General features: G+C 28.4%; 6 protein-coding genes across 6 annotated transcripts; 1 reads left to right on the top strand and 5 right to left on the bottom strand.

Annotated features, from left to right (window-relative positions):
* Positions 1 to 37: 37 nt before the first annotated feature.
* On the bottom strand, positions 38 to 8,521 carry LOC106788178 (abhydrolase domain-containing protein 2). The gene is made up of 7 exons (XM_014751198.1): positions 7,945 to 8,521; positions 3,250 to 3,422; positions 2,437 to 2,604; positions 2,090 to 2,276; positions 1,801 to 1,999; positions 1,538 to 1,688; positions 38 to 1,360 (listed from the first exon to the last, which is right to left on the bottom strand). Exons 1-7 carry the CDS (start codon positions 8,097 to 8,099, stop codon positions 1,191 to 1,193), a joined length of 1,203 nt encoding a protein of 400 aa, XP_014606684.1. The 5' UTR covers positions 8,100 to 8,521; the 3' UTR covers positions 38 to 1,190.
* A 2,749-nt stretch (positions 8,522 to 11,270) lies between these two features.
* On the top strand, positions 11,271 to 15,018 carry LOC106788149 (carboxypeptidase B-like). The gene is made up of 6 exons (XM_014751151.1): positions 11,271 to 11,634; positions 11,902 to 12,096; positions 13,759 to 13,892; positions 14,015 to 14,190; positions 14,286 to 14,514; positions 14,656 to 15,018. Exons 1-6 carry the CDS (start codon positions 11,271 to 11,273, stop codon positions 15,016 to 15,018), a joined length of 1,461 nt encoding a protein of 486 aa, XP_014606637.1.
* Positions 15,019 to 15,590: 572 nt separating this feature from the next.
* LOC106788148 (trypsin-like) lies at positions 15,591 to 16,608 on the bottom strand. The gene is made up of 3 exons (XM_014751150.1): positions 16,313 to 16,608; positions 15,863 to 16,178; positions 15,591 to 15,758 (listed from the first exon to the last, which is right to left on the bottom strand). The coding sequence occupies exons 1-3, from the start codon at positions 16,606 to 16,608 to the stop codon at positions 15,591 to 15,593; spliced, it is 780 nt and encodes a 259-aa protein (XP_014606636.1).
* Positions 16,609 to 17,499: 891 nt separating this feature from the next.
* Positions 17,500 to 19,236, bottom strand: LOC106788179 (trypsin-1-like). Its single transcript, XM_014751199.1, has 4 exons — positions 19,180 to 19,236; positions 18,514 to 18,823; positions 17,868 to 18,174; positions 17,500 to 17,770 (listed from the first exon to the last, which is right to left on the bottom strand). The coding sequence occupies exons 1-4, from the start codon at positions 19,226 to 19,228 to the stop codon at positions 17,603 to 17,605; spliced, it is 834 nt and encodes a 277-aa protein (XP_014606685.1). The 5' UTR covers positions 19,229 to 19,236; the 3' UTR covers positions 17,500 to 17,602.
* A 1,240-nt stretch (positions 19,237 to 20,476) lies between these two features.
* LOC106788147 (trypsin-1-like) lies at positions 20,477 to 21,698 on the bottom strand. Its single transcript, XM_014751149.1, has 4 exons — positions 21,656 to 21,698; positions 21,208 to 21,496; positions 20,765 to 21,086; positions 20,477 to 20,632 (listed from the first exon to the last, which is right to left on the bottom strand). Exons 1-4 carry the CDS (start codon positions 21,696 to 21,698, stop codon positions 20,477 to 20,479), a joined length of 810 nt encoding a protein of 269 aa, XP_014606635.1.
* Positions 21,699 to 22,624: 926 nt separating this feature from the next.
* LOC106788146 (carboxypeptidase B-like) lies at positions 22,625 to 27,247 on the bottom strand. The gene is made up of 9 exons (XM_014751148.1): positions 27,090 to 27,247; positions 25,608 to 25,961; positions 25,249 to 25,348; positions 24,723 to 24,828; positions 24,464 to 24,625; positions 24,138 to 24,345; positions 23,655 to 23,885; positions 23,341 to 23,525; positions 22,625 to 22,902 (listed from the first exon to the last, which is right to left on the bottom strand). Exons 1-9 carry the CDS (start codon positions 27,245 to 27,247, stop codon positions 22,727 to 22,729), a joined length of 1,680 nt encoding a protein of 559 aa, XP_014606634.1. The 3' UTR covers positions 22,625 to 22,726.
* Between the last annotated feature and the right edge of the window lie 467 nt (positions 27,248 to 27,714).

Here is a 27,714-nt window from a genome sequence, read left to right as displayed (position 1 = left end):
TTACAAAAAAACAAGAAATGATAAGACAAGAAAAGAAAATGTAGATCGAAGTTTGTCTTTTTGAATAAAGTTATTGATAATATATTGAACATTTTACGCATAATAATTGGCATTTAATTTGTTATATCTTTATGTCAAACAAACACTATCGTCGTAGAATTCGATGCGTTTTTAAGTGACATAATTATCTATAACTTGAAATAGTTCATCTTAAAACGATTATTATATAAAAGATCGAAAAGAGATATGTTGTGAAAATATTAGTAAATTCTAGTTGTCTGAAAATATCAAACATTATAAATCCTAAATTTTGATATTTTTCAATGCATCGAATGACATTAACTATGAAACTACCATGATACATGTTTAATGCATAAAAACAATACAAATAAAGCATAATCTATATGCCATGTAATTTGTATTCCCGACCAATGCATTCATAAATGCAATCTTTGTCAAGATTTATAGTACAGTAAAATAATACTTAAATAATTGTGTCGAACGATTAATTTTATATTGTAAATAAAAAATGCAAATTTTCTAACAAAAATCCCTGAGAAATAAGCATTAGGATTTAGAATGATTTCGATAATCTAATTGAAATGTTTTTGATGAATATATGATTAGCGACAATTACAATAATTTTTTTTTTCTTTCTTTGTTTTTATAAATGCCAATACTAAATATTTGTAAAGTCTTGAATTTTTTGTACAATTTATATGGTCAGCCACGTAATTAAGATTGACATGTATTATCATCTTAATAACGTTAACTATTAATACTTTAATTTCTTTCTTTATTTTTCTTTTTATCTATCTCTTTCTATTTCTTTGCATTAACAAAATAATATTTTTAACTAACGCTTTTCCTTTTTGCATACTAGTTTACTATGAAAGATGTTGAATATGATCATCTTACATAGATTATTTTCAGTCAGTTATTGCACTTAAATGACCTCGGCGATCATTTAATATAGTACGATTCAAATCCATCCTACGATCGAATACAATCGTGTAACAAGACTGTTTTCTTTTATAATAATAAGATTGTAAATACACAAACTAATGTTGTACAATAGCACATTTTTGCGCGCACGTGCGCTAAAAAATTATTATTATATTATTAATAATTATTATTATAATTATAATAATTATTATTATTATATTTATACATGTAGAAGTATAATGTCGTTAAGAAGCCTTCAAAGCTTTATCTGCATGTGCTAACGTGAGTGACCCTACCAGTGAAACTAAAGTACGATCCAACCATGTTATGGGATTTGGATAAAGAAGACCACCTTCATAGAAACCTAGATGGCCTCCGTGTGACAATTCAACGTATAAGGTGTTTGGATGAGTTGCTATAATATGAACAATCAATATATATATATATATATATACACAAAAATATTTTATTTTTAATACTATATTTTTTAATGTATATTTTTATAAGATACTTTAACGTGTTCATATAATTCCATAGAAAAAAAATGGTGATACATTAGATTGTTGCACGCAATAACAAAATTTAAACTTACCAGCGTATTCCTTTATGGGTTTTAACAATGAATCTGGTACAATAGGATCATCTACAGAATTAATAAATACCATTGGTGTACAGATGTTATCAAGATAATTTATGGAACTGGACCATTTGTACATTTCTTGTACAGACCTAAATTGATGTACCTATTGAAAAAAGAAAAAATAAACGTAGAACAAATAAGTAAATAAATCGTATAGACGTAATCTTTGAAGTGTCAAAATAATAACAATATCATTTAAAAACAAGAAATCTTACCCTTCTCGTATAAGCTTCATCGAGTTCAGGTAACGTAGCAGCAGAAATGATATCTCGCTCGTTAAGCGAATATTTTTGTTTGACTTCCTCCGAAAGTAGTACATGTTTGTGTTTCAGTATTATATTCTTAACGGATTCTGTCATTACATAGAGATAAAATCTTCTAAAGTTTTGCCAGTTTAGTAAAAACTTTGTACCTCTGAGAAAAGAAAAAGGTAAAACAAATATGATTAAAAACCTAAGCGCGTGTAAATTTTTATTGTATAGAATAAAAAGAAAATAAACTAACTCGAGAGCATTATAACCTTGACAAATAGATATACCGCCAATAATATTAGATAATTTATTCAGGCCTCGTTCTCCCAAATATTTGGTTACTAAATTTCCACCTAAACTAAATCCTATGCAAACAATTCTTGTATTTGGATGTTGTTCAACGAGATTTTGTAGCATCGTGTTATAATCATCTGTGTGACCTAAAATAATAAAAATAATATAGACATAAAAGGTGAGATTCATAAAAAGTAATATGAGCTCTGAGGTTGTAAATATGTAGTATATATATAATATAAGAAGGCATACATAATATAAGAATAGAAAAGCGTAATATTTCTTTATAATACTTATATTCTTTACCATAAGTGAATATCCTTGGTGCTGTAACCTTGACACTAGAAAGGGCTCCAACGTGATTAAGTACGGCGCATCGATAACCGTGGCATTGAACAAGGTGAACGAATGTTCTGATGTAGACACTTTCTGAAGTATTACCGATGCCCGGGCAGATAGCTATTGTAATATCATCTGTGGAATAATAAAATTCATTTTATTTCAAGGCATTCGCTATTCAAGAATTCAGAGAGGCATCGAAGAAAACAAACGCCAATATTTTAATGTTTAAAAATTTGTTTTTGTTTTTTTCGCTTTCTGTTAACGTAAGTTATGCATGATTATGATACATAATCATATATATATATATAAAGAAAACAATTCGAATATTTTTAATTATCCATTGAAAATCTTGTTTAGGTGAGTTGGTAGCATACCAACAACGACGAGTCCTCTTGAAAGAAGTATATTCCAAAGTTCGATGTAAACATGAATATTTTTCTTCGATGAAAAAAAATAAGAAGCTTAAAAATCAAATACCTTATAACATTGACGACCAGTTTTTTTTTTTTTATTCTGAACAGGTATTTGGTCGTGTACGACTATAAGAATTATTTATGAATAATAGATTTATTAAAAGTCTCATGTTAGAAAAAGAAGAAAAAAAGAACTTAGCGTGCGATTCGTGGTTATGAGTCGCACCTGTTTATTTTACCTTCAAACATACGTACGTACGTAGCAGAAGAAACTCGTGTACAATATTAACGTATCTTCTCTAGGATCATATTAAAATTAATGAACGATGAAGAAACATGTGAAATAACTATGAAATAAACAAACCTTCATGGCTATTAGTTAATGGTTGATAAAGATCATAAGTTAAAGTAGTATTATCAGGTAAACCGATGTATACGCGTTCTCCAATTGGCCAAGGACACCGTACACGGCCGATGATACTGTGAACCACCGTTTGAACGTGACCACTGAATCCCCATAATCTTGTTGGTTTGTATCTGAAATAGGATTGTTACCAAAATTGTATATATAATCATTTTTGTATTATAATTATATTTATAATAAATGATAACGTTTTATCATTTTGTAAAAAAACTTTTGCCGCCATTTCGGTACCCAATTCTTTATACAGATATATATATATATATTCAATCAAGTATGGTTTTGATATTATATTCATCGTTTTAATAATTTCCTTTATGTTTATATTTAATGACGCGTATAATCGGTTTATTAAAATCTGGTACATTTATGAAAGTAAACATTTAATTGAAGTTCTTATAATTTACCATTGAAATGGAAGATAAGAATATTACCACTGACCCGATTATATGAATGACATTGCTAAACATTTCGTTCAATCAAATGTATAGAGAATTCGACAAACCGTTAGAGAGATGATTTTATTACGAGAGAGAAATAGAGAGAAAAAGAGGGAGAAAGAAAAAAGATTATTTTTAGTGGATTAGTGGAACACGGGAAGATTTAAAACGGTCATAGAACGAATAGATGAGCGAGAATCAACCAACGTTACCCTAACGAAATTTTATGGCTCTGTAATTCTCGTAAACAAGAGAAAATATTGTTTTATGTTCAAGTAGAATTTCTTCGGCAGCTAAAAAATCGATGATCTAAAATCTCCGTTTCTTTATAGAAGCATTGATTTTTATTTATATCTTTTCTTTTTTTGTTTTCCTTTTTTTTTGTTTTATAGAGGAAACGTTTCGTATTCGCAAGAAAATTGGTCAAACCAAATAACGAGAAAGCGGTCACTTTATTATTTTAGGTTTATTTCAAAATTATACCCTTTCTCGACGATGTTCCCCTTTTCCAGATTATTTTTTTGACTATAAATATGAACATTTTATGCGGTCGTGATCGCATTTTGGTTGAACGTACTCCTAAATGTAATATTTTTATAAGATCTCCAAAAAATGGATATTTTATTTGGGTAGTGAAATTTATAAAAATATTTTTGTTAGTTCATTGAGAGAAAATGGAAAGATTAATAATTGTTGTTTGTGAGAAATAAAATTGTACACACCTAATGCATTTTGTAGCAAATGCAGAAATAATTTTGTCCACGTATCATTAATGAAACGATCATGGAACTGACAATGTTATTTTTGTAAATGAAAACGTTTTAAAAAGATTACAAATTCGAATCGTAAGGGAAGTAACTTTATAATAAGCACAAATATTGCTTACATTATCTTGTAATTAGATATTCTCATTATCTTTCGTAAGAACTTTGTCCGACATACTTTAAACAATGTAGTTAATTTAACTATGGTTTCGTGCTCAGTCATCTTTACTTTTACAATTTCCGTTGAATGTTACGATTAAACGGTACATTGAATATACTTTCACTGTTATTAAAGACTTTGTGTACTTTGTAATAATTGTTTGTTGAACGATAAAAAAACAACATGAATTTTCTTTTTAACAGTGAAAAGAAACAAAATATTGATCAATAATCCACTTTCTTTATTTTTTAATAAATAAAACCTAATCATAAATTATGTTGTAAATATGAAAAAATAATAGTAAGTACATCGATCAAATGTGTTTTTCAACAATTATTTTCTTTTATGAATGCTATTTAAATATTTCGTAGTACGAATATTTGGTACCAAAATGGCGACGGAATATTCATCTTTAAAAAGATTCGTTTTCAAAAAGAAGAATCATAATAAAAAACAAATGTGTTAAATCGATAAAGAAGAAAAATAAGAGAATAGATTAATTTAAAAAAAATTAAAAGTAGTGAAAACGCAATACGATACAAAACATAATAATTTAGTGATGCATTAGAACGTGTTACATATATACATACACATACGTACATACAATTATACATTTTGAAGTAAAGAAAGTATGTACTTTCAGAAACTAAACAAACCTTTCCTACATGCACAAATACACACATATACACAAATACACGTACAATGTATATGCATTAGCATGAAAAATAATAGACTTTGAAATCGATTAGAGTATATTCCCTTTGTGATATTTTTCCCTATATATAAATTACAATATTATTTTGTACGACGACGACGTTTTCGCTTTTGTTCATCACGACAACGAAAAAAAAAAAATAAAAAGAAAAAAGGAATAAAAAAAATTGAAGTAAAAGTGAGAGCCTCGTTGTCGTTGTCGGTATTATTATTATTGAACTCGGTCAATGCGATTATTTTATAAAATACGAGAAGCCTTCCTCCATCAAGGTAAAACTTCAACAATATTACAGCTATTACAATATTGAGTTACATAGAAATATATAATATACAACATTAAATTATTACAAAAAAAAAAAAAATAAACAAAAAAGAAATCAAAATTTCTTCTCAAGAATAAACGTTTAATTATACTTTCTAATATCAAGTAATGAATAATGATAACAATATAACCATTGATAATAATTTGAGGTAAAACTTGTTTATACTCTTCGATGAATACTAAACTTGTGAATCATTTTTTAATTAGTAAACTTGCTCATACTTCTATATTCATGTCATAGCTCATTCTAGGAACGTGTTTATAATATATTGCTTGAATAGTATATCTTCTTCTTTTGTTCATTCCATCTATCGCACACATTTACGTAACATATTTATATTTTATAAATTGAATTTTTAATTATATTTGCACAAGATGATATCTCTTTTAGAAAAATTTTTTTTTCACGCTTTGTTTAATTATAGGACAAAAAAAACACAGACACACACACACACACACACACATTCACACATTTTCCGCTGATAAGAGCTTCGTTATTCAAAATTTGTAATATTTTTTGATAGCGTGATGATATCATTCTTTAGGGGGAATAAGAAAAAAATCTATTATGCAATATGTGAAATAGATTTATTCTCTCTTGTTCACGCTTAGGTCATCCTCATATTTATCTTTCTATCTCTCTCTCTCTCTCTCTCTCTTATTTGGATATAAAAAATAAAATTCTTTTTTCTTTTTTTCTCTTTTCTTTTTATTAATTAGATTAATTAGACAAATCTGTATTTAATGTTTGACAGATTATATGCATATTTCGTAGATGCTTTATATTTGAATAAAATTTTCTATTGTAGAAAAGCTCGAATGATAAATTAGCATTTCTATTGTAGAGCATTGAATTATATTCGTAGATATACGCTTTTTGAACTCTTGGATTAAAATAGATACAAAGAGGAAGGAGATGAAATAGAAGAAGAAGAAGAAGATGATGATGATGAAGAAGAAAATGATGATGGAATAGAGAATGTATAAGTATAATAAGAATTCTATATTATTTTTCGTATATTCGTTTTTTCATTAATTATACAACGACATAATGGGGATCATTATAAATGCAATGTCAATAAATTCAACATTCTTGTAACATAAAGTTCAAAGTGTTATACTTAATTAGATAATCACAGAACATTAATTACATTCAAACTTGTTGACTCGAAAAGTAAAATAAATATTCGTAAGATAGGGGGATAATTTTAATAGAACGGATATAAATTGTTGACGCATTATGAAAAAGAAAGAAAAAAACTCGCAATATTTTCTAAAGACAAGAAGAAAGTGGGAATACAAAAGATAATACATTATCTAATTTATTATTCAATATTACAATAATGTGTCATTGACTCTGTAAATATATAAGAGATGAATACACATTTGTTTTATATAATATTTTTTCTAATTTTTTCGATTGTCATAATTACAGATACATACATATATATATTTGTGTATTTTGTATTGCGATAACAGAACGATTATCTACAATTTTTTTAAATACATACCAAAAAAATCTAAGATAAAACGTTTTAATAAGTTTCATTAGAATTTCGGCAAAAAAGTATTCGTACGTATTAATTTTAAACGCAAACAAATAGCGTATGCTCGTTTTATCGTTATTATCACATGATTTATTATTACTTTGAAGTACAAACGTTTTTAAAAAGAAAAAAAGAAAAACCGAGGCAAATGTAGGTCTCGTAAAAAAGAAAAAAGAGACAGAAGAATTTTAATGAAGATTGAACGAGTAAATTGGAAAAAGAAAAGAAAAATAAAGAAATAAGTTTTTCTTGATGATAATCTAACATGAAAACATTAATCAATCATTCGTTTTAATTCGAACGATCATAGGAAAAGGGTACCAACATGGAAACTTTCTATTTTCATTCAATATTTATTATTTCAAATGTAATTATAGAGAAACGTGAATGTTTTATGAATTCGACCTATCCTCACTAGTTTTACTTATTTTTTTCTTGTCATATTTATTTCGTTTCTATTCGTTAATGAAAAATATGGTGGAGGGGGTGACACACACACACACACACAAATCGAATAAGATAAAATAAATTTATCGCGAATGCGAGGGAACAAAAAACAAAAAATACAAAAATAAAAAATAATGAAGAGAGAGAGAGAGAGAGAGATTATAAGTAGCAGACCTACATATATAGATGAATGAAAAAGTATGTGTGAAAAAAAAAATAGGATAAACAAACATAATATACTTACGGTTCGGTGATAACCGGTGCGATTTTCAAAAGTGTCGACAAAAAGTTTGGATCATGGCATACGAGTAGCGGCTTTTGAGGGGCACTGTTTACATTGAGTAATCTGAATAGAATGCAAAGGATTACGGCAAAAACTGCCAACAACGCTGTCGACATTTTTTTTTCCGATGATTATTTTCTCTATTCTTTCTTTTTTTTTTAACGAATAATCGAATCGAAGAAACCTTTTTATTATTTATTACTTTTTTTTTTTTTCCTATTTTTGTAATTATTATTTTATTTTAATCGTGTATTAACGACGCGTCACGATCTTTTATTCTTATTCTTCTTCTTCTTTATACAATGAAAGCTTTTATTAGTCCCTTTTTAACCGGAATAACAAAAAAAAATAAATGAAACCAAAATAAAAGAACGAAGATCGGGACCGGGGAGCCGATCGAATACGACAACGACCGAACCTTTTAAAAGGTTTGGATCAGACTGTTGGCTTTGGATGGGATTTATATATGCGTGTGTTATGTGTGTAATGTGTAAGAGAGAAAGAGGGAGACAGGGAGACAGGGTAAGGTGAAGAGAGAGAGAGAGAGAGTGTGTGAGAGAGAGAGAAAGAGAGAGAGAAAGAGAGAGAGAGAGAGAGAGAGAGAGAGAGAGAGAGAGAGAGAGAGTGTGTGAGAGAGAGAACGTGAGAGAGAAAGAGGAGGATAGGAGATGGGTAATATTGAAGAAGGACAGATGTACGTCTCTCACGGGGCGCGGTACTCCTGGAGAATCGATCGACACAACTCACTCATTACACTAACACGAAATTAGAAGAGATTCCTCTTCTTTTTCTTCTCTTCTTAAAGTTTGATTATCATTCCTTTCTAACGTAACTCCAAAATTGATCACTTCCTTTTGTACGTTATTTTCTTCTTTAACGAGATGAATTGTACAGAAAATAATACATAACGCGATATCCTCTTTCTCTGACAGTTATTCCGCGCCGGGTTTATTTTACCGACATTTGCCAATGCGCGCTTCTCTTTCACGTTTAGTAGTATTATATGTGAAGGTTGTAATCTTATATGGCCGGTATTTTTAACGTCATCTATATACGATGACCGTAAAACATTTTAGAAAGTTTTGTTACCCATTGTCAATATGATTTAATTTGTATGTTATCGATACGACGTCGATAAAACAGTTTGCAAAAAAACTGTTTTATCGACGGATGACAGTATGATCTGTTTTATCAATGGTTATTAAGAATAATCTTTATCTTATCTTTATTTTTATCTTTTATTTTTTTAATGTTGAGATATTCTTGAAAGATTTTATTTTATTTGCTTATCTATAGTGTTATAATGTTAAGCACGTTGTTTTGACATTTTGGAAATATAATACGTATTAACACAAAATAGTTGGCATAGAAACGCGACAGCAGAAAAAAATACCGCAGGAATGCTGCCAATTATTTGCGCAATTAAAATTCATATATATTATTGCTCTCTTTATTAATTAATTATTTAAGTAGTTGTTAATAATTGAAAAATCGAAAGAAAAGGTTTACTGCAATCTCGAAAACAATTTTTAATTTAAGAAAATTTATAGAAAGATAGGTTTTTCTAGCTCCAATATGATATCGGTCTTAAATAATTCATTAATAAAGTATGCAATTCAATGTGCAATTAAAAATACTTATTAATTTTTTTCTGCTGTTCACGTTCTATACCAACTTTTTTGTGATATACTTATTTTTAGCAATGGAGTATACGTGTTTGAACAATGATTTTTATAAAATAGTCGAAGTTATTGCAATCTTAACTATAAGTGGTTTTGAAATTATCGATCGATTAATCTCGATTTTTTAATTTAAAAGTATGATAACTATAATTAAATTTTGATTTATGAGTGTGGTTTTGGTATAATTAGATGATAAATAAATACAACAATTTTAATGCTACATCTACAATTGTTTCTTTTAATGCACACATTTTATATTTCTTAACGCGTATAATGAAAATAAAATTTCTTTCTTTTATTCGTGAATATTTTTAATTGTTTCAGACGACATTCGTAGATATGTCACGGAACAAAAAAGATTATTTTGATAAATCTAACAATAAATAAGGATTGATTATGCATATATTTTTGTCTCAAATGATTGAGCATCGTTGTTATCGTCATCCTCATCGTCGCGTCATCGTGGTCATCGTACGATAAACAAAAGAAAACACGAGTTGAAATACCTAAAAAATGAACTAACAGGAACGAAATGTTATTATTTACATAAAGCTTGAGCTTAATTGTAAATCTAACACGTATATGATCTCGAATTGGTTAGAGATTAGATTAGATTAAATCGGTGCAGTATTGAAAATAAAACATGAAAATAAAAAAGAAAAAGAAACAACAAACTATAAAAATATATCTCGGAAATGACTTAAATTGTGATAAAATCTATATTGAATACAAAAGTGTATTTGATTGATACGGGATAACATGATAGATATCATAATTAAAGAATGGGGATTATGTAGCGACGTTTGTTAATTAAATTGAAACAAAAAGTAAAAGAAAAAAGAAAAAGAAATATTAAAAATGTAGCATCTTATTATAAGGAGACAAAATAATAATATAAATTCATGTTGCATAAAAAAATAAGGGATAAAAATTAAATAAATAGAAACAAAATCAAACTACGTGTAAAAATATCATTAAATTAATTTAAAATAAATCTATATTGGATACAAAAATTGATCTCATTAGTCATGTAACATTACATCAACCACGTATAACAATTAAGAAAATAATAAACGAGTAAAATTAAGCTTATCGAAAAATAAAAAAAAAAAAATCATAAAATCGATAGCCGCCAATATTTTCCTTAAAATAATTCAAGAATGTAGTTTAAAATATACATATTTTTACATTTTTTTCCTATTATTAGAAATAAATTGAAAGAAATTATGAAAACTGAGGAAAAAAAGAGGCGAAAAAATAAAAATAATAAAAATATAAATGAAATAACAAAAAAAAAAAACAAGAAAAAAAAGAAAATTTTATAAGGATAGTGGACGGAGTGAAATTTATATTTTGCGAATTTAGTACGTGTTCGCGATTACCGGGGAAAAGAGCTTATCGTGCTAAAAGAAGAGAAACAAAGAAAAAAAGGGGGAAAAAGAGAGAGAGAGAGAGAGAAAAAGATAGACATACAAGATCCTCGGAATTCGTGGCAAGCAGGCGCAAAGTGAATACCGTTAGCGTCTTCCCCGATCGTCGACCGGATTGAACGTTATAAAAGCCGAACCAGCCAATCTTAAAAGGACAGTGTCTCTTAGTCTTGCAATGGCTAGAATGAAGACTTCTTATTTTTCTTCAGCAATTTCTTCCTCATCGTCACATTCGAATAGAGGAAGAAAATGTTGGTGGTCATTAAATGTCTTCGTTGTTTTAGCCATTGCATCTTCATTAACTAAGATTGTTGATTCGGCATCTGTTAATCGACCCAAAAGAGAATTCGTTATACCCGATTGGATCGAAATTGTTGAAGAATCATCAGGACTCGATGACAGATCTAACGTTCGCAGAGCTGTGAAAATTCGCGAAGCTAAGATCACATACGATGGAGCTCAACTATGGAGGGTTCAGCCTTCTTGTGAACAACCCGTTCTCCAATCGGATGTCCTTTCCGAGTTACAGGAAATTGGATGTTAGTAAACACGTTATATTTTTTTACTTTTTTTTGTATTATTTCTAACATATTCGTCGCTCTCGTAGTCCCCGTCCCCGTTTGTTGCGTTACACATTTATTTTATTAATTTATTATTTTATTTATCGAATTTACATTTATAATTGTCTTTTATTGTTTTTTTTTTTCTTTTTTTTTCTTTTTTTTTCTTTTCAATTTGATATCCGGAAGGAATATGTAATTTTTGTATTTTGTTTTTCTATGTTTTCTTTTTTTTTTTTTAAATAGTAAGTTCACCCTGGTTTAGTAACGATACCACAGTGGACATCATGGTGAAGCAAGATGCGATCGCAAGAACATCTCGAATTTTAAAAGAAAAGAATCTTCGATACGAAGTCGTGATCAATGATCTACAGAGAGCAATAAATGAAGAAAATCCACCATTGTCGAGTGAACTGATGGAGGAATTAGAGGGACGGAAAGGTTCGTATGATCAATTTGTTTCCCTTTCTTTATTCTTTTGTAATTTTCTTTTTTATTTCGTTCCTCACATTTTGTGCTGCCTGTCTTCATTGCCTGTTATATTCGAATGAATCAACGTTATCAATAATAATTCACGTTTTGCTTTTATCGATCATTCAATTCTATTCTTCTTCTTATTCTTTTCTTTTGTTCTATGCGTGCGCTTCATTAAATTTAATAATTGGTCAGAGAAAAAGAAAGAAAATCGATTGAATCCTATTTTAATCGAGGGTAACCAAAAAGAAAGAAAAAAAAAAAGAAAGAAAACCACCAACTGATTTCATTTCTTTTAACACTATTCCACAAATTACTTATGCGAATGCACATAATCGTTACCCCATTATCGAAACCGATCACGTATCGAAGAAAGCTGTTGAAAATAAATTGAAACTCTTACTAGATCACCCGTTAGAAAGTGATTTTCCAATAGAAAGAGACTATCCTTCGATTTCTTTGTTCTTAATCCATAGTTTCTAACCAATTGTATGAATAAAAAATTACTCAATAGTAATCATGATCTTTGAGACGATGAAAAGAAAAAAGAACGATAAAAAATGATCTGTTTTCAAAAGAATGAAACGCCTCGTCCAAAAAAAAACTGATGTGATCGATGATAAGAATATTTACTTTTTTTCGAAATTATATTTCGTCTCGGAAAAAAAATTGAAATTTCATTTTTATTTGAACATTTGAATTACATTGATAAACATCTTTTAGGTCGTTGACCTTTGTAATGGTTTGAAACTACTGACCCAGATCGGTGAGTTTAATCCGACAATATCGACTCAACGTAACAGTTATATCTGTTAGAAGAAGCATGTATAAATATATGTATGTAATACGTTACTTACAATTCACTTATACATAAATATTATATATATATATACGTATGCACGTATGTTACTTTGATCTATTAATTATCGTTTGAAATCTAAGTCAGTATCTTTGCAATTCTGTTAGATTATTTATATTTTCCAATAGAATCCTATAAACACGATATATTAAATTATTATTTAATTCTCATAGAGAGAGAGAGAGAGATCATTTTATATCGATCAATAATTTCTAATCCGATGATTTTTTTCATTTCAATGTAGAAAAAGAGAAAGAAACGTCGATAAAATTTCTTCGATTAGATTTTTCGATTAGAACATTTAGAATGATATTAGTTGGATTGAGAATCGTAGAAATTTTTTAGCTCGTTACGCTTGGTGGGAGGGAGTGGTGGTCAAAGTACGAAGTAAATATCATCCACGTCCTCGTCCTCTTCGTTATCCCATAGCTAATGTGTATGGTGCCTATGGTGGAGGTGGTGGCCCTTGGCATTTTAGGGGTGAGCTTTCTGGGCTTTGCAATCCCACTCTGTCGATTCAGAATCTTCTAATTTTCATTCTTCACTTTTCTTCTATATACATATATATATACACATGCATATTACATACACTACTATATTAAGTTATACACATATATTTTTATTTATATACATATATTATTTTGTTTTAAATAATTATCCATTGATTATAATAATGTACTTTTATGCTCTGAATCTATAGAGTGGTTTTATTATCCACGTGTCATTCCCCTAATACAGTTATAATGTAATTTATAAGATCTTATCATTAGGTCACAGAATGGAATGGTCGAGTTATCATCGACTCGATGACATTTACGGATATCTCGATTTCTTGGCACAAACTTATCCAGACGTTTGTTCGGTCATGAACATTGGTAATTCTGCCGAAGGTAGACCCTTGAAGGTATCATCATTCTTATCTTTGAAACAAAAAATTATTTGCGAAAATAAAAAAGAATTTCTTTAATTTTTTTTATTTTACATATATATATATATATATGTATATAAAATTGAATTATCGTTTAGGTACTTAGAATTAGTAATGGAAAGGCTGGAGTTCCAGCTTTATGGATAGATGGTGGTATTCATGCCAGAGAATGGATTTCACCAGCTGCAGTAACTTACATCATTGATTATCTTGTTGAAAATAGCGAGTCATTAGATGCTGATTATTATATACTTCCCGTTGCTAATCCAGATGGGTATATATAAACACATTGATTTCTATTTGCGAACATAGTTATTTTAAAGATATTCATGATCTTAACGATCTTGTTGTTTTTCTTTGTTCTATCAGATACGAATACACATTTACGAATGATCGTTTGTGGAGAAAAAATCGACGTAATTTTGTTGGTACTCAATGCGTTGGCGTAGATCTTAATCGTAATTTCGGTTACAAGTGGGGCGGTTTGGGTACCAGTAAAAATCCTTGTAGCGATATATTCGCCGGTTCTGCAGCATTCTCTGAACCGGAAACAAATGCTATTAAGAATTTCTTCGAAGCTAGTGCAGCTGATTTCAAGGTCGGTTTTAATATACAACATGTTTACAAAAAAAATAAGGATCGATCCATGCGTTCGTTGTTTTTGATATATTTTGTTTGTTTGTTTAATTTACAAACGAAATTATATAAAATTGATTTGCTTTTTGTTCGTTTACTTTAGGCTTACCTAACGTTCCACAGTTATGGTCAATATTTCTTATATCCATGGGGTTATGATCGTCGTGTCCCACCAGATTACGCTGATCTTGACAGAATCGGTCATTATGCTGCCAATGCGATGAAAAAAGCAGATGTTGCATCGAGTTCTTATACAGTTGGTAACAGTGCAACAACTTTGTATGCAGCAGCAGGTGGATCCGATGATTGGGCTAAAGCAATGTTAAAAATCAAATATTCTTACACTATCGAATTGAGAGATACGGGAGCTCATGGTTTTGTTTTACCAGCACGTTACATCGTTCCTACTGCTAAAGAAGCATTAGCTGCTGTTCAGGTTATCGCTGAAGCTTGCAAATCGTTATAAATTATTTTAAATAGACTTATATATATATATACTAGATAGTTGTATTCGGTAATTTTATAAGTTGATTAATATAAGTCGAAAAATGAAAAGAACAAAAAAAGAATTGATTTTATGATATATTACAAACTGTGTGAAATTATTTGTCTTATCGAATGAAAAATCATAAAATGAATTTTTGTTGAATTAGTATACTTTCATAATTAACGATACATTTATTATTTCGAGAGTTATATTTATGATTAATATTTTTTTTTACTACTTTTAAGAACAAAAAAGTGATGTATATTTTTTTCTTTTTATATTTAAGTATAGTATATATAAATATGTATTTATATTATATATGTAAAACGAATTGCCATTAGAAAGTATGTTACAAGTCAATACTTACACACAAATGCCATAATCTAATAATAATTAATCAAATGTTTATGTATCTTTACACCAGCCGGGTATCTATTATATATTAATATAATTATTTTTTATTCGACACACAATAAAATATTTATAATATAACAATTTCAAGAACGTAATTTTTACAATTGTTCCATCGTTGAAATTTATTGAATGAATCATTAATGATTCAACATCAACCAGGTAATCCAAGTGATGTAAGCAGATACTCTAGTGTAAACCGATGGTGCATTTTTACCGCCACATGGGAAAAGACCCCATGAAACTATCCCAATTATTTCTGCTTGGCCAAATGCGTTTAGCGATACCAATGGTCCTCCTGAATCTCCCTGAAGGCAAAAAAAAGTAATTAAATATAGAAAATTGTTAGAGTAAAGAAAAAAAAAACATTCATCGTAAAATAGAAATATTTATATCAAAGGAAGAATGAAACCTTGCAAGCTGATAAACTACCATCCAATGGTCCTGTACAAATATTCGAAGGATGCAAAGGATTCCTACCCTCGTGACGTAAACTTTTGTCCAACGTACGTTTACATAAATCGTAATTTAAGATAGGTAACATAGCGGATTGAAGAATTTCTGGATTTTCGGGTAATTTCGTTCTACCGATGCTACCCCATCCAGTTAATATGGCTTCACCTTCGGGAATAGTTTCTGGATATGGTAGTAGAACCGTTGATACGAATGGATTCAATTCGAATGGTGATTCCAATTTCATCAATGCTATATCGTACGGTGCTACGGATCTAAATATTTGTTTGTTTGTTTTTCATTGTCATACATTTTAAATTAAAAAAAAACAAAAAAATCACACAATACGCTAATCTCTCGTTATAATATTATGAAAATAATATCAAAAGAGAAAAAGTAAATAACTCACCCGTTGTATAAAGGATAGACAAATATTTCAACAACCTTCCTACTTTGTTCAGTATCTTCTAAAACACCCAACTTATGTTTACCAGCTAAAATAAGAAATTCTCCTCTTTTCGGTGCCAAAGTTTTACAGTGGCCAGCTGTTAACACCCAGCCTGCTGTTAACAAACTTCCACCGCATACGTGTCTTGGTGGTAATTTACGTAAAGGATCACCCCAATGAATGGACAGTTGCCAGGGATATAATCCTTTTTCTGCATTTTTTCCACCAACTATTCTTATTGGTCTTTGGGCTAACATCATTGATCGTTGTGGGATTTCTATATGATCGTTAAATAATAATTTAGTTTATTAATTTATCGATTGATTGCAATTAATATATATATTAATATTATTTTAATTAATTAGGAAATTAATTTTTGCGTTAGCGTGGTAATATAATTATTATTATTTATTTTAATTATATTTTTTTTAAAAAGAACTGTTAACTTCTCTCACCTTCAATTTCTTTACACGTAACAACACTTAAATATAAAATGAACAACGATAACACATCGATCATTGTTGAAATCTTAATTATTAAAAACTTAAATAAATTCTTTTTCCTTTTATCGTTGTTTGACACGATTTGTTAAGCTTAAACATTCGAGATCGAATGATCGTTTTCCGAAGTCCGGGTGAGAGCTTAGAACGGATGCGGAAGATCATTTTGCGGAGGAGGAACTCGATTTTCTATCACATCGTGTTCCTACATCTAAACTGGTTCCTTTTTGTCGTGTTCCATGTATTACAGGATTTCTTTCAATGGAATACCGGACCTTGATTCTTTTATCTTTGGAAAGGTCAGGATTAGATTGAAAAACATTTTCCGCATGCTTTACTTTTCGTTCGTATTTATAATTTAATCTGATCATAAAGAAATGCATTAGATACGTTTATCGATAAAATTGATCGAAACGAAAGGTATACTAATGACGTATTATATTATCTTTTCTATGAATTTGTAAAAATAATAAGATAGGGAGTTAAAAAAAATAATAAGTAAAGATTAGAAGAAATAAACACACACACACATATATATATATATATATATATATATATATATATATATAAAATGTATGGAACAATAAAAAATATTTTCTTGGCCGGAGAAAAACACGTATCATAAAATATAAATGAGATTGTACGAAGTTTTCAAAAGGTTTTTTTTTTATTCAATAAAATAATTTCATTAAAATTTAATGTGATTGATCGAAATGTGTCGAATTAATGATAATGTCAAATGAACAATTAATTAATTGCTTTTAATTTTATTTTCGATCCAACTGTTGAATGCAGATACTCTGGTATAAACCGATGGTGCTCCACGAGTACCACATGGTATAACACCCCAAGAAACAACACCTATTACTTCAACACCATTAGCCGCGCTCTTAATGGCAAGAGGACCACCGGAATCACCCTGTAATTTAAACACACGAATATCACGTTTAAGATAATTAAAAAATCAATGAATAATTTGAATATATAAAACGATTCAATCAAAATTTGATTCTTACGCTGCAAGCTGAATATCCACCGGTTAAAGGCCCAGTGCAAACGTTAGTTTCGTGAAGTGGTGTTGATCCAATAACTTTATTCATAGCTTGACGACATGTACTAATATCGATCAGTGGAAGATTAGCTTTTTGTAAAATGTCTGGCATTTCAGCGATTGAAGAAGTTGATATTGATCCCCAACCACTGAGAACGCTAGTACCTGTTGGAATTGATCCGGCCGCTGGTAATTTTATTGGGGATACTACACTGTTGAAATTCAATGGTGCATTCAATTTCAATAGAGCAATGTCGTATGGATTAACGTCACTGGAATTTCAAAAAAAAATATTTATAACAAAATTATTTTTCATTCGTTTAAAATTCGTACGATATTAATCAATGCCAATATAATAATATAATATAATATATAATATAATATAATATAATTACAATAAATCAATATANCCTATACTATTCGTATCATTTTTACATTAAAAACAAAATAAAATTCTATATTCGTATAAATTTGAATATATTCGCGTAATTAAATATATATAATAATTAATTATTATATAACGAATATATAAATATATTTGTTTGCATTGTAAAATTATTCCCTCATCAAGGAGATAATATTTGAATATTAAATGATAAATTTTAACTTACCCGAGATAGTTTTCATGTACGATTTGTTTAACTACAATCCTTTGTTGTTCACCACTTTCGGTGTGTGCAATATTATGTTTTCCAGCTTTCACTGCAAATATTCCGAAACTTGGTACAGCCAAAGCACAATGTCCAGCAGTTAAAATCCATTGTTCGTTTAAGATCGATCCACCACAAAAGTGTTTAAGACTTGATGAAGATAAACCATATTGCAAGGAAACTTGATAAGGAAATTCGTTTTTATTTGCGTCTGTTCCACCAGTGATACGGGTAGAAAATATGGGCAAGTTGAAACCTAAATAGGGTTTCTCTGCATATGCAAAAATTATAATCATTATTAGTTTTTTCTATTTAATATTATGTCCTATTGTTTTAATGTAATATAATCGTTCACGCATCAAAATGATTAACTCTGCTTTTAGCATATTTCTTTTTTTTTTTATATTTTTGTACCAAAGTATTCGATCGATGGTTAATATACACATTTATTTAATTGTTCAATTTAAAATCATAAATTAATTGGATTATAATTATAGTAATAATAATAAATCAATAGAATCATTAATATTTTCTTTCCTATATATTTTTATTTTACACTTTTTAAAGCTTTGTTAATTAATTTGATGAATTAAATAAATAACTAATGTAACGTTTAATTTTACTTACCGGCAATAGCCGCGACGAAAAGTGCTGCGAAGACAATGAGTTTCATCATGTTGTTTGATATGCATTTAGATTTCCTTCTTCGTTTTATATAGCCTGTTCTGAAATGTGTCAGTAACGAGATATCAATGATTGAGTTGGAAAAAAGAAATAAAAATAAAAATGACATTTTTTTCTTGTAATCCTTGCAACGATAGAAATAAGATAAGAAAGATTTTGCACTAGGTACGAAAGCACTTGTTTACCTTATTCCATTGTGATTGGTAAATCAATTTGTTTGTCTTTTTTATTTTTTCAGTCAAGATTCTTGTGTAACGTTATCGTTATTACTTTTTAACGTTAAGAAACAATCTAATTCTATTAACGCGTTGGATTACTATTTAATCATTTTAACACATAAGTTAAATTAATAATAATAATAATATTATTGGATACATTTAGAAATGTTTTTCATTTTATGATGGAATGGACTTTTAAAATGATAAAAAAAAAAAAAGAATTTATTTGAAATAATGTGACAATGGAATATAATATTTAAGATTGATATATCCGAAGGGGAGAAACAAAAAATATCATCGCTATGAATACTTAATAAAAATTCTAAAGAACTTAATCTCCGTTGAGATAAAAAAAAATCGGATAAAGAAGATTCATTGATTTTTATTGAAAAGGAATAATGTGATATCTTAAATAAAGAAGTCACATATTGCAAAAGTCATACAATGGTAATTGTTTCAGTGTGCGTAAGCTTTTCTTTTTTTTTTTAATTAATTAATTAATTAAATTTATTATTATCTGTTTCAATATATGATCGAGAGCGATATATTATCTACTTAGATAGAAACAAAAAAAATCCAATATCTCCAGATACGATTCGTTGTCACTCATTTAAGATACTTACATATCATGCACTCGTTCCTTGTACTAATTTAATTATACAGAACTATTAAAAAGTTTCTGAATTAATTGTACAAATTAATTACGTTTTTTCATAAGATTTTTAATAAGATGTAGCTTAAAAATATATATGATTCAATAGTAAATTTATTTCCTGAACAATCTAAAATAGAAAGTATTTTAATTCAAAGAATGATATATATATTTATATCATATTTAAAAAAAAATTACGGAAGAACAAAAGGAAAATGTTAGAGAGAATTTTTGTTGGCATCGAAGAGGAATATTTATGATCCATAATTTAAATGATTGTAATAATATTTTATTAAAATATTTTTTATCTATTTATATTTTAATAAGATAACTTATAATTAATGTTCTCGTAAAATAAAGCCTATAATAATTATTTAACATGTTGATGGATCCAGTCGGAGTAAGAAGCAACGCGTGTATAAACTGATGGCATTCCATGACCACATGGAAGAGTACCCCATGAAACGATACCAACTTGGACAGGTACCGAATCAAAATATTGAACTAATGGACCACCAGAGTCACCCTAAAAATAAAAAAATAAAATAAATCATTGATACATATCGATCACGATCAAACCGAATACGAATATGATGCTTTTAATAAATTGATTTTAATTTGTAAAAAAAAGAAAAAAGAAAAGGAAAAAAAAACTTACAGAACAAGCAGAAAGATTAGATTTTTCTCCTGCACTGGTGCAAACTTGAGTCGGGAAAAGTTCTGGTTTCTTTCCAATGACAGATTTGACTGATTGGAGTTTAGCCAAACATTCATCGTTTTCCATGAGAGTTAATGTTGCTGTTTGAAGAACCTTTGGAAGTACTGGTAAAACGTTTCTTGATACCGAACCCCATCCACTAAGAACAACAAATCCGGTTTGTACTTGATCTTGAACTGGAAGCTGAAGTGGTGCTACTCTTGCGTTGGTCGTCAATGGTGTTTTAAGTTTCAACAGAGCGATATCGTGTTGTGCTACACCTCTGAAAAATTTTTGGATTTGTTTGGTATTTTTTTTTTTTATTAATAAGATCAATTATTAATTCATATTTTATAATAATAATAATAATAATAATAATAATATAATGATGAATATTTATATACCCCTTGTAGCCTGAGTGGACGATCGTCTGACTAACGTCGACAACTTGTTCAGTTTTTTCGGTTTCAACAAGATAATGTTTACCAACTGCAACCTTCAATTTTCCAATCTTCAATACGCAATGTCCAGCGGTCAATACATAATCTTCAGTTATGAGGGATCCACCGCAAACATGTCTAAATTTGACCAGAGGTGGTATACCCCATTGGACAGATACTTGGTATGGGAATTGGCCAGGTTTGGCATCATTTCCACCCGTTATACGTGGGTTTAAAGGTGTGGCCCAGCATGCTAAATAATTTTTTATGTTTAAACATTTCATTTACTTTTTTTTTTTTTTATTATTTTTCTATTATTTATATTACGCGCGTTTCCATTGACGGAATGTATGAAGAGTAGCAAGTTTTTGTTGTTACTTTTTTCTTTTTTTTATCATTTTTTAACACTTACCCTGAATTAACAGGCAGGTGGCAAGTAGGTATTGGAATAACATTATTGTGAGAGGTATTGAATAACTGAAAATAAATTAAATTTGTCGATATATATATATAAGGAACTATTAGTGGTATCTGATAAGAATATCGTTAAATTTAGGTTTCTTTTGATAAGGAGAGTACTCAAAAAGATTGATATTATGTCACTGATTTTTGTATTGTATTAATTACGTAATTTAATAATTGTAATTTGATTTGTGGATTTTGTTGAAATCGCTAAGTTAAGACGATATTATTTATATAATAAACATCGATATTTCAATGAACAATTTAAATTAACAATATAAGATGGAAATAATTTTGTTTTTTTTTTTATTTTTTAAATTAAAATACGATAAAGTATAAATTTCATATATTTAACAAATATAAATAATTTATATATTAACAATATAATATAATATAATAATAATAATAATAATATCATATATCTGTACAAATGGCAGTTTTATGCTCGAGTACATCGTATAATAATTATTACAAATATTAAAAATGATACGTACATAAAAATATTATTGGAAAATTATAGTGATGTATAAATGATAATAAAACGAAACAAAATAAAAATATAAACCTGAGTAGTTTGGGATTTGTTAACGATCGATAAATTCTATTAATAATTGTATATACTCGTTTCATTCTGTTTTCTATTCTAAAATCTAAAATATTAAAAATATATCATAAATATATAATTTTACAAGTACCATACATTAAACCAAGTATTGCCTCTAACATTTCTAAAATAATATATATATAATGAGATGTTAAATTTTGACTAGCTATTAATGTCCTAATGAAAATAGAAGTAAAATAAAGAAAAAAAAAGAAAAAAAAAAGAAAAAAAATGAAACCGTTCTAATCGATTAAATCAAAAAAAAAAAAAAAAATCTTGCGTCCTTCGAAACGGCATTTGCACTCTTTAAATAAATTCTATCTAAATTTATCGTCAATCTATCTTGACGTATAGAGATATATCATTTTGTTGTTCAATATCAAATAAAATAAATAGATCCACGCAATTAGATTAGCGTTACGTGTTGCATGTGACTAGACGAGCTATGGCTCGTATTCCAGCCCAAATTTCTCTTCCCGTTGGTACAATTTGTGTTGCAGGAAGTAGAAAACCATAAGTACCACGATCCCTAAGTTCAACCGTGTAAGCATATTTAATCCCAGCCGTAACTTTGGCCCAATCGTCTGAAGCTCCTAAAAGACAAAAAAAAGAGAATCTGTGAAATCGAATAAAAAAAAAGAAAAAATGTTTCTTCCTATTATTGATTTTTTTATATTATATATATATATTTTTATAGCAAAGATTTTGTTTTTCCGAATCCTTATAGTAATTAAATTCAACAGTTACGTTATTTTATTCCATGTTACTATTTTTTTGTTTTTTTTTATCAATAAGATAAATTCAATCAATTAAAACTTTTATCTCACATCTCATTCGACAATTATTTTCCATTTTATTAATTGGAATTTCCAATAGATTAATATCAATGATACAATCATCGATAAACGAAAATAATGAAATAAAAGAAGATACGAGTTTCTATTTGTTTCCGTTAGTAGAGTATTTAATGTAATTTAAAGTTATTATTATTATATTGTATTAGAAATATATATATATATATATATATATACCTGAGGTTGGATACAAGAGATCAGCTGCTGGACCAGCTTGATAACTGGTACCATGAACTTTTGCTATTGCGTTAACAGCTCTTCTTGCTACGCTTGTTAATTCCGAATAATCTACTGGATTATTTCTAACATAAGCCCAAGGTGATAACCACATTTGTGCATATGAATGTAACGTCAGATACATTCTATACAAACAGAAATAAAATTAATAAAATAAAATAAAAACACGTTTTTGTATATACTTATATAAAAACGTTTAGATTTGATTAAAAAAAAAAAATACGAAACGATAAGAAATTTGAAAATAAGTATACCTAATATTTTGTCGATTAGCCATAATATATTCAGCAATTGCTTTTGTTTCTGGTTCTGAAAATGCATATGGACCAGCATAAGTTTCATGACAAGGATCCAAACTTGTTCCACCATTGTTACGTTCACCCCATTGATATCCAAAGTTACGATTTGGATCTACACCTTCGCATTTTGTCCAAAACCATTTGGTGTAATGTGACATTAAATGAAATAAACTTGATGGCGAGTATCTAAAATTTGAACAAAATTTATTATTTAGATGTGTAAGTCTGATATATGTGAAAAATCATATTTTCCTTTAAAATGTGATTCTTTTCATATAAAAAAGTTCGATATTAATAAAATATGAAAAATATATTATATAATATACAAAATAATTATAAACTAATATCATCCGTACACACACACACGCATTAAAATATTCAATAAAAATAAATATAATTTTGGTTAATTGAGAAAGATTAATTAAATTTTCTTTTTACCTGGCACTATGATCACCGTGATAACTTCTCGTTTTCCTCCAAAGTCGATCATGCGTGTGCGTATACTCATATCCATCTGGATTCGCAACAGGTAAGATCATCCAATCGGAAACGTCCAACAATTTCGTGTAAGACGAGTTTCTTTCAACCAACTGACTTAAAATATAGGTCGCTACAGCAATACTGATCCATTCCCTGGCATGCATACCTGAAATTTCGAATAACACGATACGGAAATAAAAAATATATCATACATATATATATATATATAACTACATATGTATTTTAATACGATGATAAAAAAGATATAAAAAACAAATATTTACCAGCATCAATCCAGATAGCAGGTTTTGGTTCACCGTCACGTTTAGGTCCAGTCGATATTTTGGTCATTTTAATAGGTAATCCTTCGTAACTATGACCAATAGTAATTATTTCAACCATGGTTGGATATCTGAATGAGAGATATTCCAAATATCTTAAGATTTCTAAAAAAACATTTATATGGATATTTGATTTTATGTCTTTTCTTTTTATTACTTCTTTATTTCTTTTTTTTTTTGTTAATAAAAAAGAAAACGGTACCCCCGTAACGATGATATCGTCTCCAAGTCATGGTGTGTCCTTGATTGGTTACAAGATCGGCACGTTGTTCCTTAGACATCTTTGGATTTTGGTAATTGATCGTCTTCTAAGACAAGGAAAGTTTCTAAGTCGTCAAGGTAAATGGCAAAAACGTTTTCACTTTATTTGGGCCAGGATGTGGCTAATGATTAATGTTCATTTAGAAATAAAAGATAGCATATACCTGATTATTATCGTTTTAACATTGAACAGGTTACTCGACAAGAAAGTCGACCATGAGACTGGCACTCCTTTCTGTCTTTCATTATATTTGAATAATTGTATACTTATGAAAAAAGAAAAAAGAAAAAAAAAAAAAGGAAAATATCTAAGAATATAATTTGTTGGAAGTACTGTTTAAGTTATTATTTAGAATTTTTTTGTAGAATTCTAACAAAAAAACAAATCGTGTAATTTGTTTTAATTTTTTCTTTTTCTTTTTTTTTTAGCTTTCTGTTATATAACGTTGATTAAACAATATAAGTACCTGAATATCCGATATGAGTACTTTAAAATCAATTTTATGACTTTTCAAGTATTCCTTCACATCCGAAACTATGTCCGGTCCAACAACGACATCGGTTGTCCTAATTATAATAAAACAAAGTAATAATATTTCTTTATTACAGTTCAAATTTTTGGCTCTGACGTTGAATAAACACTGTTAATTGTTATTATTATTAATAATATATTTATAGAGAATAAAATGTATCATATCATGCATTATATACACGTTAAGATATATATTTAAAAGATAAGATATTTTATTTAAACAATTTTGTAATATAAAATAAAAAATACTTTGAAAATATATTTTACGATAACAATATTATATTATAATTTTACCTATTCAATATGGGATCGTTCCAAAATTTAATATCATCAGGTTCAGAATCCCTGAGTTCACGAAGTTCGGTAATATGTTCATTAGTTATAGGAAATATTCTTAATAATTGATGATTTCTATAACTGATTCTATTACTTCGGCTAGTTGAACTTTTCGATTGTGTTCCCATCATACTACTCACTATATTATTCAAACTATTAGCCATTGCTGAGAAGACAGATTCAACTGTACCAAACAAGGAAAATGCTCTTTTACTATCATCCAATGATTTCCTGGTTGCAATTTTATATTTTTCAAGATCCTCATCTTCGTCCTCGTATTCGTAATCATTCTCTGTGTCAAGGTTACTAAAGCTGTAAGAAAATGGATAAGATAGTTGAACTATATAGTATCGTTTAATAATTATTACGAACACCGAACTATAAATCATTTTAAACGTTTTACACGTGATTTATATTTGTAATAAAAGGAACAAAAAAAACATGACAAATCGTAGATATTTTTTCTTTGTTTTCGTGAAAAGTAGGTTAAAGAAGCGTGTAAATAAATCATAAGTTAAATGAAAATCATGGATTTGACGAGATCACTTGTTAAAGTAATTTATAAAGTTTCTAATGAGACTTTTATCGTTCATAAATTGTTAACAATATTCTGACTAAGCATGTTTTCTTATTTTCCTTTCTTTCTTTCTTTTTTTTTTTTTTTATTGTCTTTCATCAACGCGTTTTCTTTCGCGATCGAATATGGCGTCGCGTATGTCGCGATTCATCTTAATAAGGAAATTAAACATTAAAAACAAAAGAAGTTAGTGTTCGTTCTGCACGGTCCACTTTGTCATTTATTGCTGACCGGATCGAAATCGACAAAGTGGAACGGACAGAGTCTTCGTTCGTTTGCTCCTGATCTTCTTTTACTTACGTGCATCGAATATATCGGGGAGGGAAAAAACGATTATGTTTATATATTTAAATATGATTATCTCTACAGATAGTATTACTTATTTAAAGATAATATATATATTACAAATATATTTAATATTTAACGAATAGAAAATCGTTCGAAAGTTTTATGGTATGAAAGCGAATTGTGAATGATTTAATTTGATCATTGTCTATAAAAAAAGAAATTCAGATCGTTTATCTTTCACTGATTAATGTATTCGAAAAATACGTTTAATATTTTACTTAACATTAGTTTAAAGATATAATTATAATACTTCATTTAAAAAGATATATTTTGTTTGTTCTCTAACAATTAAATTTATTTAATCTAAACGTTATCTCTAATTGTTATATTGATCATAAGAGTTTTAAAATCAACATAATCGATCCTAGCATAAAAAATAAAGGTTCTTAACAAAATTTGCTTATTTGTATTCCAATAATTTTTCTCCATCCTATAACCATTTTCTGAATTATTATTTTATATTTGTAATATTATATATATATATAAAAAATTGTTATCACAGTAATGAGACAAACCTTGAAATATTTTGATTCGTGTCAAATGAATCTTTTTTATCGATAGTTGTAGTAACGTTGTCCTTTGGTATTCGTTCGTTAGCGTAAGGCCCAGAATGAACGAAGTTACCGAGAGCGAAAATCACAAAGAATATCGACGACGTAAGGCCGAAAGCCATCTTGGGCCTGATTTAGGCCAGGATCACGCACGATCGTTTTGAAAGTCTCTCGATAACTGACTCGAATTCTCTTCGTGTTGCTTAAAGTAGTTGCACGACCGGTTTAGAGTATGTATGGGAAGGAAAAAGAAACTACTTACAGTTTCACTGTTCTGCCCCACGGCCTCGTATTACGGGATTCCTCCTCTCTGTCTTCGAATCATCTTAGAAAAGAATTTGATCGAGTAAGAGAAAGAGAGAGAGAGATAGAGAAGTATATATATATATATATATCATATATTATCTAGTTCAGTAAAATACTTTTTTTCTAAATCATCATTATCATCATTAGAATCGGTAATATTTTTCCTACATCATCATAATTATCTTCAATAATTTTTTATAATATTGTATGTATTAATTAATGTCATTTAAAACGTGTACAAGTTTTTCAATGGAAATTCTGATAAAATTGTCTATAAAGTATA

This window comes from Polistes canadensis, unplaced genomic scaffold (genome assembly GCF_001313835.1).
Source record: "Polistes canadensis isolate GaletaPanama2010 unplaced genomic scaffold, ASM131383v1 scaffold_128, whole genome shotgun sequence".
In the NCBI taxonomy this organism is placed as follows: domain Eukaryota; kingdom Metazoa; phylum Arthropoda; class Insecta; order Hymenoptera; family Vespidae; genus Polistes; species Polistes canadensis.
Note: the sequence above shows the minus strand (reverse complement) of the source record. Positions and strands in the feature narration are given on the sequence as shown.